Consider the following 14,569-nt stretch of genomic DNA (forward strand, 5'->3'; position numbering starts at 1 on the left):
TTTAGCTGCTGAGAACTACATTTTAGTGTGTTATAAACCATTTATTTCATGTTTATATGGTGCTTATAAATGCTAAATTGGGGAAATAATAGATCAGAAACTAATAGATGCTACTTCTTTGTCAAGTCTGACGTTTTTGGGAAGTTTTCCTTTTTTTTTTTTTAGAGCTTTATGTGTTTTAGAATGTTGTACTTCTCACTTTTCAAGGTCTAAAACAACAATGAATCATCTCAATGATGGAAGATTTAGTTCAGTCCTCATACTGGGTAAGGATCGGTTTTAGTGTCCAGTTTAGGTTCAGATTAGACTAAAACCTGAAGTTAAACATGTATCTGTGATGGTTGAAGTTAAGGTCAGAGGTGAGATTATAATTACAGTATCTTCTCAAGATTAGAAGAACAAATGAGATGAAACATGAACACCATCAATCATGAAGATGATAAGAGGCTCAAGAAATGATGACTGGAAAGATCAATATGTAACCAAATTACAATCACGGTGTTAATTAAGGTGAAGTATTTATTAAAATGAATGTCTATGCAACAATTATCAGCTAAAGTTCAGGCTGTTTTAGGGACGAGATGAAGTTAAAATCATGTAGGAGGCTTCCTACATACCATATAATACTGATATTGATATACTGGAGAATGATACTCATAACATAAATACACATTTTTGATAAGATTTCCTTAAATTATGAGCATGAAATGAGCTAGACAGGATGTTTATAGTTGAAGAATAAGCTCTTGAATGCCCATCGCATGTGAACCTCACCTCTATATGGCTGATTTATCATAATATAAGACGTTTTTAGCATTAATTAAACTAAATGAGACTTTAAAAACATTTTACTTCTGGCGTCTGGCTTCACAAGACCTTGTGTTAGCTGGAGTGACTCAGCAAACACACACACACACACACACATACACTCTCAGATGAGCAGCTGCTTGAAGCTAATGAATGAACGGCATCACAGGTAGAAGGAGGATCAGAATATAACGGAGATATATCGTCTTCATCCCGGTTTTGTTTCCCTCTTTTCTCAGTCAAACTTCATAAACTCAACTGTGTGTACCTGCGAGGTTTCTGGAGGCATGGGTGAAGGGGATTTGGACTGAAAGGCATCCTGGGAGATGAAGCCGGAGTCGTGGGAGGAGACGGAGGAGAGGCGGGCCGGCGTCTGCTGAGGGAGCGCCGAGGAGGAGGAAGAGGAGGCTCGGTAACGGAAATGCGAGGTGGGCGAGTGACAGTGGGAGCCGCTGGAGCGAGAGTCGCTACTGTTCACGCTGTTCAGGCTGCTGTAGGACGGAGAGAGGAAGAGGAGGAAGAGGAGGAAGAGGAGAGACGGACAAGACGTCACAGAGAAGTTCCCAGGACATCATATCTACATTAAAGGAATAGTTCAACTTTTTTTTTTTCTACTACTGTAGAGAAGAGGATCGATGCCGCTCTCATGTCTGTAAATATAAAAGCTGGTTAGCTTAGCTTAGCTTAGCATGAAGATTGGTCACAGAGGGGAAACGTTTGGCCTGGCTCTAACTGAAGGTAACGACAAGTTGTGGTTTTATGGTGGGAGAGACAGTCTGTCACATAACACCCCTACAACCACAAACTGACATCTTTACACTTTGAGTTTTTGTACAGACAAACATGATTTGACAAGTTAATCGATGAGCTTTACAGGTTCTGGTAACCTTCTTGTAGAAAGAGTCTGGACAGATGTTTCCCTCTTGTTTCCTGTTTTTATTCTAAGCTGAGTTAAACGGCTTCAGCAGACAGATATGAGAGTCAATCATCTCATGTAACTCTCTGCAAGAATGTAAATAAGTGTATTTCTCAAAATCTCTCAACTATTCCTTTAACTCTACTGAAACACCTAAGTAACAGCCGGTTAAATTGATCCATTTGAAGTGCAAAGTGCGTCTACTGTGTGCAGGTATCATTTGAAAATCTTGTGAGCAAAGTTTTCAGGACATTTAAGGTCTGAAAAAGAATCGACTGAGTCCAAACGGTTCACAGCGGTGGAGTTTTACTTTGATTTTTAAGAGAAATTTCACAAATGTTTCAAAACAGCCACCATATTTTTCCAATAAAAAATTCAGATGCAAAGTCTTTAAACCCAAACCGATGCTGCCAGACCACAATGAACTTGACTAAACCAGTTTCTTCAAGGCTGGACCAGAAACCCAAAAAATCACTGCTATCATTAAGAACTATTAAAATATTCCTGCTCAGATGCAATCCAGAGGTAGAAAAGCAGCAAAATGATCACTTGTTGCTCTTCTCAGAGTACAGAAATACTTCTTCCTCTTTAAAGAACCTGATTTCTATCAGAAATATTGATTAAACTAATCAATAAGAGCAAGTCAGTAATCTGCAGTTCCACTGTTGAGCCACAGGGAGGCAGCAGAGCAACAGGCAGGATAAAAGACTACATGTACCAGCCCCCTTAGCTTGATGATTAGCACTTTGCTGTGGCCATGGTAACCAACCTGCACATGCTTGACTTCCTGGATACGGTGGTGCTCGGCGACGAGGGTGGGGTTTGGTAGGACCAGGTGCACTCTGAGCCCTTCAGGTCTACGATTACCTGGAGAGAAAGAAAGTTGAGTTCAATGATTTTCTGAGAAAATAAAACAAAACCTTGGAATGAAATTATGAGGTAAAAAACCACCGTCTGCAGTCTGGATCAGCAGACAGCTTCTGTGTTCTCAGATGAAAACATTTTTTTGGGTTGAGTTTGGGTTTCTGGGGAAGTTTTATTGGCCTCAGACTACGCCAGGAAATGGATCAGTGCTGCTGTATCTCAGGGTCTTTTTTAATGAGGGAAACATGTTGCGGTTAACCGTCAATTTAATGGTCAATTTGCTTTCCAACCCTCACCTACGATTCAGGAGTTCAGCCAGAATAATGAAGCTGCGGTTGAAAATGAGCTTCCTCGGCAGCGTGTCTGGGCTCCGTCGAGATCAGGACCTCGTATATCCTGAAGGACGCTGAGTTAGAACTGTTGCTGAGCCAGTTGTGGTTCATTATGTAAATCGATATACTTGTCTTGTATACTTTGTGTTACTGTTTCTACAATAACACAACTCGTCAATTCAAAGATTTATTTCTCAGATGTCTTTGAAAGCCTCACAGAGAAAATAGTCCCTGCCTGCATCTTTACTGTAATTTCACGTTAACTTCAACAAAGAGGAAGTTGACCAAATGTTTCACTTTAATTTAATAGTGCAACTGAAATATCTGAAAGCAAGAGGCGGCTCAAAAGGTGAATATTTTAAAATGTAGGATAGTTTGAAACAAGGTTGGCAGTGATGTTTAAGTGATTTGTAGATAACAGTAAAAACATTCAGTCCAGCCAGTAAGTAGAAAGAACTGTGTTTAATAGCCGAGTGTCCAATTACTTTTGAACTCTTGCAATTTAGCCACTAAGTGTTAAACTACACTGTAAAAAAAAAAAAAAGAAATTTACTGTATTATTTTACAGTTTTTTTGTTTTTTCTACATTAAGTGTAAATACCATAAAAACACAGTAAATTATTTTTATTAAATATATTCACCATAAAATAAAGGCTGTAATCTGTAAATTAAAATAATGGCATATTATAGTTGTTTTTTTTTTAACAGGATTATTCAATTAATGGTCTTGAATGTTAAATTACATTGAATCCTATGTAAAAAATACAAAAAATACACATCCTATCACTGAATGTAAAATTAAGGCAATTTTCTGTTTTTTTACAGCAAAACTTTAAATTCAATGTATAAAAAATGTAAAAAAATAAATATTAAAAAATGGTAGAAAGTCAGTTTGCGTCAAATAACAGTAAAAAATCCTTTCTTTATTCTACAGAGAATTTAAAAAAAAAATACAGATATTTACTGTTAACATTTTCTGCATTTTTACAGTCCAACTATTGTAAAAAAAAAAAAAAAAAAAAAAAAAATTATTATAAAATATTGCTAGAATGTCTATCCAGTATCTCCCACACAGTACTTTCTATACTGATGTAAACTGACTCAAATTAAAGCTGAGACTCGGCTCTTTAATGTCCAATGTTTCATCCACTATTTTCAGATTCAGGTTACTTTATTTGTACATGTAGGTAGATTTGTTCTGCAGCAGAAGACAGGAACAGACAAACATGATAAAGTGCTCAAGGCTTTAAAAAAAGAAAGGAATAACAATAAAAACATAAAAATACATAATCACTAGAATAAATAAGGTAAAATACAAAGTAAAAATAAATAAATAAACATTGCTTCTGCAGCATCTGTGGAACGTTGCTGCATCTTGTTCATCTGACTGACGGCTGCTGGAACAAAGCTATTTTTATACGGCTTTGTTCTCCACCTTGGAACCATAAACCTCCGTCCGGAGGGCAGAAGCTGGAATTCACTGTGCCAAGGATTTAAAGTCGAGCTGCTGTAACCGTCTGGTGTTAAACTGTGACTCACTATTTTATTTCAAACTGAATGTGCTGAAGAACAGAACCTGAAGAACTGTAAGTAAATATGTAGTGTGGTTCTTGAAAAAAGGCTTCTTGTCATTTTACCAAATAAGTGAAATAATTACAGACACACAGGTCTGTGTTGTACCTGCTCGCTGGAGGCGGGAAGCTTGTGTGGGTCCATGGTTAGTGTCTTCAAGTCATCGGTCAGAGTCTGCAGGTGTGTGATCTCCCCCAGCATGGACATCTCCTCCTCCTGACACACACACACACACACAAACATCAACAGGCCCTTAAATCTGCAGCAGTTGTGCATTCAGCCATGTTTTGCATGTTTGGATTATACACCGAGCATGCAGATAGACAGAGAAGTCATGACATAATGCAGGAGTGGTTTGAGAAGTTTCTAGATATAACCTTACAGATCTACAGGCAGGCGTTTTTGTCTGAAGTGTTGCCACATTTCACAGAGCTGCTGCTGCTGCTGCTGCTGCTGCTGCTGCTGCTGCTGCTGCTGCTGCTGCTTCGACTAGTTTCACTCCTAAAAACCTCTGATGTCATTTTTTCTAATCTGACGTTTGGATGTGTCATCGACCACGACAGACGTGAACGTGAAGAACCACTCAGCAACAGTAAGACGACTAACTGGAAGACATCAGTATCATTTACAGGATGTGTCAAAACAGATTATAATACTGTATAAACTCTATAAGAAGACTGAGTGAATCCTCATCAGTTATCCAATGAGAGCTCGACACAGTGATGATCAGCCTCTAAATGATGATGATGATGATGAACCTCCGGCACAAACAACATGAATCATAAACAGCAAAAATAATCCCACAGTCACCATATTCCATGTATTTTATGTATTTTAAATTACAATTACAAGCTAGTCTAGGCTATAAATGTTGTGGTATGTAGCATTAGGTCATGTTATATAGGCCAACATGTCCCTATACAAATAAACATTAAGTGATAAATACAAATAAGGATATAATGAAAAATCTGGGTAAATATTTTTAACTGTTAATACAATTAAGAACAGCAAAACTTCCTTGGCTGAAAACTTCTGAGATGATCCAGAAAGTCTCTTTTTGTTTTCTGAGAAAGTTAATGTTTTATTTATCTTATTAATACCAATAAATGAAGAAAAGTCCATCAGTGAATGTTTGTCTCATGTCTCCCTTCAGTTTCACCAACATATGTTTTATTAGCAGCTGATCATGTAGCCGTTTATATTTATAGTCTCACTTCTAACTGGATAAATTAAACTTTCTGTGTTTCTGATTAATTGGCGATTGACGCAACTCCCAATTAGATTTAAACAGTTTTGAACTCATATGTAGTTCTGTATGTGAAACAGCTTTGACAGTCTTGTCCTCAGTAATCATTTGTTTTATTATTAAAACATCTGACTGTTTGAAAGATTACTGACCACGACGGGCCGCAGCATTGAGACGAAGCAGCAGAACCGACTCCTCTCCTCCACCAGCGCCTTCCTCACCGCCTGCTTCTCCGTCTCCTCCAGCAGCAGATATTTATCGCTGACGTCCTGCATGGCGCTGTCCAGCTGCGGCTGGATGTCTCCGCGGCCTGGACACACACATAAAAACTAAGAGCATGTGCTGCCATGGATACACGGAAAGTTATTAGACAGCAGCTGCAAATGTCACATTGAATTATTATTATTATTATTATTTATTCATTATTGGCTCATCTGCAGATTATTTTCACAATTTACTGATTATTTGTTGCATCTAAAAAATGTCAGAAAATACTATAAATTCCTGAAATAACTTCCCAGAACCCAAAGTGACTTTTACTTGTTTTGTCTGAATAATACTTCAAATTGCAAAGATATGCAGACAAATCTTCACATTTGAGAAGCTTTTTGGTATTTTTGCATGAAAATAAACATTTGTTGCAGATTAATTTTCTGCAATTTGAAAAATAGATGAATCAAGTAATCAAAACAGTCGACTAGAGACGAATCAGCTGTGTGACCACTGAGTCTAGTTTACATTATTCATTTTTAATTGGGTGTATGTGATGTGCTGTCGTGTGTAGTTTTGTATTTTGTAGGGTGTGTTCTGTGTGTTTTTTGTTTGTTTGTTTGTTTGTTTTTGCTTTGTACTGTTTGTTGTTGTGTTGTTGTTTGTTTTGATTGCGGGGGACTACGGATGCAAATTAGCTTCGAGCTAACCGCGGCGCAGTGCATCTTTAATGTTTTTAAAACTGCACACTGTCCCAATCAATCAATCAAATTAATCAATTTCAGTTCTGATCACAAGCAGCAGACACATTTTTGTTCAGTGTTTCTAAACTGCAGATCGTTAAGAGTCTCAAATGACAATAACAACAAAGATAATTTAATGCTCATCACAGAATAAACTTTTAAAAGTGTTGATGAGAATAAAACAGGGACTAGTTTCATAAAAAAAGGTTGTAAAATGTCCAATAAAAAAAAGCTACGACACACAAAAACAATGAGAAAATAATATAAAAAAGATGCCAGAAAAAGTTCCTGAAAGAAAGTCTGTCAATGTACAAATTTAGTCAGTTATGTCTCATCTTCACTGACAAAGACATAATCTTTAAACTGAAGATAATCCAGATACAGTATAAGAGCTGACAGACAGATTATCAACCAGTAGTGAAAACGTCACTTCACTTTCACTAAACTCTTTATTGACGAAGGGAAAAGCCTGTTTCTGAAACTGCAAACAATAGTTAAGAGCCTCCGACGAGCCATTAAAGCACATTATAGAATTAAAAGAGTTTTCTCTCCTTCAGGCTGGAAACTGAATCACTGAAACACACCAAACATTATCAGAAGGGTTATTAATTATCTTAAGACCTCTGCTTACAGAATACTCACATTTAGCTGCACTTGTGAAACTCTGAAGTGTTTCATAAGAGGATTCTGTTTTATTTTAAGCTCTGATGGTTTACTTTGTGATATAGGAAGGTTTTCCCTGCTTCATTACTGTATATGAGACTAAACATGTCATCACCAGTTTAAAAGGTTTGCAGCTACTGTACAGCACGACGTCTTTTACAGCTGTGTGTGTGTGTGTGTAGACTCAGTAACGACGCCGTAACCTGAACACACAACGACAAATCTAGTTAAAGAAATAAGATAAAACCGTCCTTTAATTCTACTTCTTATTTTAAAGCTTCTCAATTTGTCAAGTCTGTCTTAAAACAACAGACAGATGCTCGGATAAACATTATACAACATATTTAGCCTGATGTAATCACTCCTCCTGTTCATAATTGTTGTGGATATTTTGATGGTCAGCGGTGGAGAAAGACTTTTCATGTCTTAATGCTGAAGATGTTTATTGAAAGCAGTCGGCCAAGTGGAGAACCAAAAACAGTAAACACCAGAGTGTTTTGCTCCGATGCTGTCTGTGTCTCTGAGTCCTCGTCTTTATCAGCCTACAATATGAAAAATTAGTCCGTCTGGTTCGCTAGATTCTAAACAAAGGAGCGTTTAAGTCATGTAATTTCAGCAGTTTTGGTTCGAGCGTCTGACTGTGTTGTTTAGGGAAGCTTCCTCTGACCTTGGTAACCATGGAGATGCTGATATACCCTCTATCAGACAGGTTTCTGCCTTCCCCAAAACATCACAGACAGCTGACGTCTCGAGGAGAAGACATCTTAATCTCTGATTAAGAATAACAGTGTGACTCAAAGCCGAGTTTGACCCAATGTGACCTCTAAAAGATGGAAAATTCCATAATAATACTGACCATCAGAAGATCTCTTCTACAGTCGTCCTTCTGAGAAAATGTATCTAAATGTTTGTGTGAAGCTAATATGAAGCTTCAGTCGTCCACATGAGTCAAATCAAGTAGATAACTTTAAATGTTACAGAGTTTTCAGCTCAAAAATCCCTTTTTGTTACTATTCTCAGCAGGGAAACACAAAGAAGGGTTTTCTTTACCAGTAATGTTGACAGATTAACTCAAACATCTGAAGCTTCAGATAAACATTTAAATACATTTTGTGGACTTTGTCTCCCATCACTTCCATTATAAACACATTCATCAGGTTTCTTCTACTGGTCAGTATAATTATGGAGATATTCATCTCCTGTCCTCTCTTTGGACTTTCATGGACTTTATATTCTATATATTTTTCAACAAACAGTCAACAAATCCAACAGAAAAACACCAAAACCAACAACTGATCGATTCACTAACAAGTACAAAGTAGGGATGTGCAGAGAGTCCAGTATTTGTATTTGTATTTGTTGAGGCAGCAAAATTATTTGTATTCGAATAAAAGTGGAAAGAGGTTTAAAAATCCTATTGTTTTTATTACACTTATAATTTTAGAAAATTAAAGATGAAAATTAAAGCGATGTCCAAATTAGGAAATGTGCGTCATGTAGCAGGTGGATGTGACTCCCCTCGTTGAGACCTGCTGATAGACGTCACAGCGGAGCAGAGGAGAGACACTGAGGTAGTGACTGTAACCGACCTGCTCGCTGGAATTTGACATGTTTTGGTTTTTTTTCTTCCCAAAAACAAATAATTTTAAAAATATTTGTATGTAACAAATATTCATTAAACCCCACTATTTGTGCTTTGCCGAATAATGTATTTATATTCAGGCACACCCCTAGTACAGAGCTCCACTGTTGTCAAAAAAATGTGCCGGAAATACTCACTAAAGCTCCAAATGTGTATTAATCCGCCAATGAAAATAGTCCCCAAAAAATGCACCATTTCCTCCAGTTTGAGTAACGTTTGCTAAACACTACAGTGCCCAGATGTTTTAGGGAATTACTGAGCCTTTTTTAATGAAACTACTGTATATATTTGAGGGCATTTGTAAAGGTTTATGTCTTCAGTGGGAACCAGTGGAACCAGCTCGGGACTGAAATGTTGTTTGTGTCCAATCAGATCATATTTAACAAGCTGGAAATTAATTAACGAATCATTTCCATCATCTGCTTCTTTGTTCTTCGAGTGTTTTGAGGATTTACTTTTTTCTCGATCATTTGGTAATCTCATCTTCTGTACTTCAGGACAGACATAAACATGTAATTAAAGTTCTTCATTCCTCCAGTGAGATCCGAGGCCGGCTGCTGCTTGTGGTCAGGCTGATAGACTCTCTCTCTCTCTTTCTCTCTCTCTCTTTCTCTCTCTCACTGAACTTTTCCAGGCGAGAGTCTCTCCGGTGATAAAGAGAGGAAGGAGACGGCTCAAGAGTTGCTTCAAGGGACGGGAATGTTATTTCTGGTTTCCCGCAGAATTCAAGCAACACGACGCCAGAGGCAGAAGAAGATCACTCTCCTCTGTTTGTGTCTCTTTTTCCTTTATTCCCCTCTTTTTTTTTGTTCTCAATCTTGTTTTTCTCAGTTTTATTCTGAGTTTCTGACTTTATCTTTTTTTCCCCATTTCTCTCTCTCCATCTTATCACATTCAGAGGTATGCAAAGATCATTTCTGATTTCTCGTTATACACGCTACATGGCCAAAAGTATGTGGACACCAGGGATCTTGGGTTTATACAGTTCCAGTGCAAAAGAATTCTTAATACTACAAAATAAAGTGTTAGTTTAGACAATAATGTGCTTCCATATTTGTGTCAACAGCTTGGGGAAGCCTCGCTCTTGTTTCAACATGACAACGGTGCACAAAATGTGTGTGTGTTCTTTTTGTTTGTTTTGATTGTTTGCCCAGCTGCTTTTAATTTATTTGTTGTTTATTCAGTTGAAGTAGAACAGCTTTCTATGACTATAATATTCATATTTGCTCAGCAGATACTGCTGTGTGAGTGTTTATGCATTACTGCTTCTTTATTGTCAATAAATCTCATGTTTGGATCCAAACCATCAATGAACTGATCTACTAACAAGTATTGTGTTTGTGTATCCAAAGCCTGATATATCTTCTTCTGATCAAGTTTTCAGTCTCAGGAGAGTAGTTCTGTTTAAAGCAGACGCCACATGTCATCCAGTGCAACAATGTGGCTCATTAACATGTTTTTAATAGTTTGTTGGCCTTGAAAATGCAGAATATAGCTCAACTTTAAAAGGTTTATACACCATTAACCTCCAACATCAGTGAAACTCACTAATGCTCTTGTAGCACATGTGTGTAGTGTTCAGTTGTCCACATACTTTTGGCCATGTAGTGTATGTTATGAGCTTGGTCACGTTAGTTTGTTTAGAAACGACTAATAACAGCATCATGTTTTCAGTCTCAGGAGAGTAGTTCTGTGTAAAGCAGACGCTACTGAGCATGTGCAGGAACACGGTTCTGTTTACAGCTTCATTAGCTTGTTGTGCTACATATCAAAACCTCTTGACTTTAGAAAAATAAAGTAAATCACCAGAATTATCTTTTCAACTTACAAGTGAGTATAAAACAAGAAATCCTCCAAATGAAACTCCAGATACGTGGTTCGATTATGTGACTCATTATGGAGCAGTAATCAGCAGGACGACATCATCTGTCTGTACTTTCCAAAAACCGTTACACATCAGATAAAACGATCACTTCGTTAAGGTCAGAGAAACATGTGGGGGGTTAAAGTTAGGCCGCCTTCATCGTCATGGCTACAGTAATAACCACGGGGTCACATCAACGTCATCTCTTTACCAAGAAAAGGATGAAGTTGACTCTTACTGGATTCTTGCGACATGTTTATTTCCAGGCGTGAAAATTAAACAGGAAGTGACATCATCGCAACTGATCATGTTTTCAGTCTCAGGAGAGTAGTTCTGTGTAAAGCAGACGCCACATGTCATCCAGTGCAACTATGTGGCTCATTAACATGTTTTTAATAGTTTGTTGGCCTTGAAAATGCAGAATATAGCTCAACTTTAAAAAGGTTTATACACCATTAACCTCCAACATCAGTGAAACTCACTAATGCTCTTGTAGCACATGTGTGTAGTGTTCAGTTGTCCACATACTTTTGGCCATGTAGTGTATGTTTCTCATGTACCACCTCTATTTCTCTTTCTCCTCTTCCCTCCATCTCTCATTACATTCATTCCAACTCAGTAGACTTTTCCTTTTATTTTCCTTCATTTCACTCTCTCTCTCTCTTCCTCTCTGATTACATTCATTTCATTCCAACACAAAGTCTTTGAAACTCGTTCTCTCTCTCTCTTTTCTTCTCTCGTGACATTCATACCACTGCGGAGGGAGTTTCCTCTCCTGCAGTAATAACAGGCGAGGAGGGCGACTCGACCACATCTGAGGTTGCTCTCGGGGTCAATCCCGGGTCTTGTTTATTTTGTCTTAAAGGCTCAATTTAAAGCTGGAAGCTTTCCGTGTCCTTTTGTCAGCAGGAACAACAAGCTCATGTTTCCAATCCAGCTCAGTATCAGGCCAAAGTGTGTAATACACCTGCTGTTCCACTAGAGGACACACATGTATACTCAAGGCCAACAAATCCATCTAGCAGCCGTAGTTATTATGACCCTGAGTGACACAGTTCAGATGACGTCTATATGAGGAGGAGGCGGGTCGGGTGGATGGTTAGATGGTAAAAAGTGAATTTAGCTGCAGGAGACTGCTGTACACTTCCTGTTTCCAACCACAAGTTGGGACGGTTTTTTAACAGGACTAGATCAAAACCTTATATATGGCTGGACTGTGTGTAAAACTCTAGAGAGCTCTTAATTTGAAAATGATACAGGAAGTTGCGGCACCAACAAATGGTGTAACTTCATCACTCAGTCACGGACTTTATAGCGTTTATAGGGCTGACCCCGCTGTTGAAGTCTAACCATAAACAGTAACAAGGATTGCTGTGGTGTTTACTGTTTACTGACGACAAAAGGTTGCCTAATTTTAAGGATGTAACTTTGACTTCGTACCAACATGTTTCAAGTGATCATTTTAACCCAAACCCTGATCTTTCACTAAACCTAACCAAGAGGTTTTGAGAGTTATTACAAAAACACTGTTGACGCCTGCTTACATCATAGGCGCCGCTGTAGCCTACTCTGTCGCTAATGTTGAAGCTGTAAAACGGTGGAGAAATTGTTTTGAGTGTCACACAATCCCTGTGAAATGACTCGTTTCACTATAAGAATTTGATCCATTCGGTTCGATAAGATTTGGAAAGTCTAGAAGAGCTGCAGGATTAAATTATTTTATCTCCATTCAAGTTAGCAGAGAGCTAACTGGAAGTTAGCCGTCTCAGCTAACAGAGAACTCTAGTGCACATGCTCACTGTGACATGTGTTAAACGCTTTGGTGATACTGGGTTGTTCCAATCATAATAAGACTCACTTCAGTATGATGATCCAGACTGGAAATACTTGTTTCTGAGGGCAGAAGACTCGTTACTTCTGGTTCTTTGCAGAAGATGAAAGCAACACAACGGATACCCCGACAGTCTCTGGAGCTGTCAGTCACTCTGAATGTGATGGATTATTGTGACAAGTTTCAGGCTGGTTGACACATTATTCTGTGTTGTGTGTGTTATGCTGTTATGATATTGTATAACTTAAATGATTAGTCAATTAATTGATTAGTCAATTACTGGATAAACAGAAAATTTAATAACAATTTTAATGAATCGTTTAAGCCATTTATCAAGAACAAATGCTAAATATGGTTCCAGATTGTCAAATATGAAACTTTTTTTTCCGCATGTTTCTGTTTTATATAATTGTAAATTATCATAAAATTTGGGACTTTTGGACTGTTGGTCAGACAAAACAAACAATTCATCACATTGAGCTCCATGAACTTGTGATGGACATTTGCTAATATTTCCTGCAGGATCTGGGAAATTGTGATGGAATTTTTCAAACAACAAAAACATTAAAAAATAATTAATGGAGAAAATTATCAGCAGATTAATGGATAATGAAATAATCGTTAGTCGTGGTTCATTTCATGGCCGCCAGTTTTAATTTAAGTTTTGTTTTACAGAAATATTGTTATGACGGACGTCTCTGAACACCTCATGAGCCTTGGTTACTGTTGCTATGCAGAAGAAACCAGTTACAGGTGTGAATCAGTGGCCCAGAATCCAAAAGTGAAGTGATTTAATCTGCAGATTGTGTTTTTGTGTTGTCAGTTTTCTCAAAAACGACACAGTTACGCAACAATTTTAAGCTCAATGATTGGATGTTTCTTACTGAAGTGCACCTTGGGAGTCGTGGTTAACTCTTACCCTGAGTTTTTTATGTCCACAGACTCGTTCAAGCGGCTTTTTATCAAAGAACCAGATATTTTCTAACACAGTTGTTCATCTTTTGTACTGATGATTCGACCTGCTCCAGCTGTGAGTCACGTAACGTCGTCTATGGGAAGAAATTATTGGGGATTTTGTACATCCGGCAACCAGGAGCGACCAAAATAGCTTGTCCCATTTCACAGCTCTATTAGCATACAGTATGTTATACCATCCTGCTGTGTAGTGAGTCACTGTGCTGCGTTATTGTGAGCTGCCCTGCTGTGTTCTGTTGCGGTTCGGTTGTGTAGCACTCGACATGATAGAAATCTTTTCTTTTAAGGCTTCAGTGCGACTCCGGTCTCCGTTTTCTGTTATAGAAGAAGAACAAGGAAGTAAATAAGAGGAGGTTGAACTTACCGAATACATCAGCTGAACAGAGACGAGTGTGATTGGACACCACAAGAAGGGAAGCAGGAGGCAGCAGAAAAAAAACAAAACAAAACATGATATTAATTTTTAAATCCTCATATATCTTCATAATGTTACATCCTGTAAACACCACTGATTTAATTATCCAATGATTACTGCACCACAAACTGTTTAATTATGGCTGAATCATTCACATTATTCCGCCCACGTTCACATGAGCGGCTAAATGTGAAGCGGCGTTTTGTTTCCGGCCTAAACGAGACTATTTGATAATAATTTCTGAGCTCAAACGGAAAAGAGATGATGAACCTTTCTTGGCTTTCTTCTGCAGCTTCAGAGTGTCTGAAGATCTCTTCTTGATCTCCTGACGGGCTTTCTTGTACTCTGTAAGAAGGACACGAACAGCACCAGAGAAATAAAGTTAATGTGAAGCATGTTTATGAGTAGAACAGACACATAAATATCAACTAAAGTTATAAATACGTCATCTTTACTGTTGGATTCTCTCTAATCCATAACAGTGTGGAT

General features: G+C 37.9%; 1 protein-coding gene across 6 annotated transcripts in view; it reads right to left on the reverse strand.

Moving 5' to 3' along the window:
- Positions 1 to 14,569, reverse strand: part of LOC121913565 (protein MTSS 1-like) — a 70,971-nt gene that overhangs the window by 5,822 nt on the left and 50,580 nt on the right. For all 6 annotated transcript variants that reach the window (XM_042436226.1, XM_042436230.1, XM_042436227.1 and 3 more), the window contains 6 exons: positions 14,351 to 14,425; positions 14,030 to 14,041; positions 5,890 to 6,047; positions 4,600 to 4,707; positions 2,493 to 2,590; positions 1,076 to 1,298 (listed from right to left, as the gene is read on the reverse strand). In XM_042436226.1, the coding sequence (XP_042292160.1) occupies positions 1,076 to 1,298; positions 2,493 to 2,590; positions 4,600 to 4,707; positions 5,890 to 6,047; positions 14,030 to 14,041; positions 14,351 to 14,425 (674 nt within the window). The remainder of the gene's footprint in view (positions 1 to 1,075; positions 1,299 to 2,492; positions 2,591 to 4,599; positions 4,708 to 5,889; positions 6,048 to 14,029; positions 14,042 to 14,350; positions 14,426 to 14,569) is intronic.

The sequence above is a fragment of the Thunnus maccoyii genome, chromosome 15 (assembly GCF_910596095.1).
Source record: "Thunnus maccoyii chromosome 15, fThuMac1.1, whole genome shotgun sequence".
Lineage (NCBI taxonomy): Eukaryota > Metazoa > Chordata > Actinopteri > Scombriformes > Scombridae > Thunnus > Thunnus maccoyii.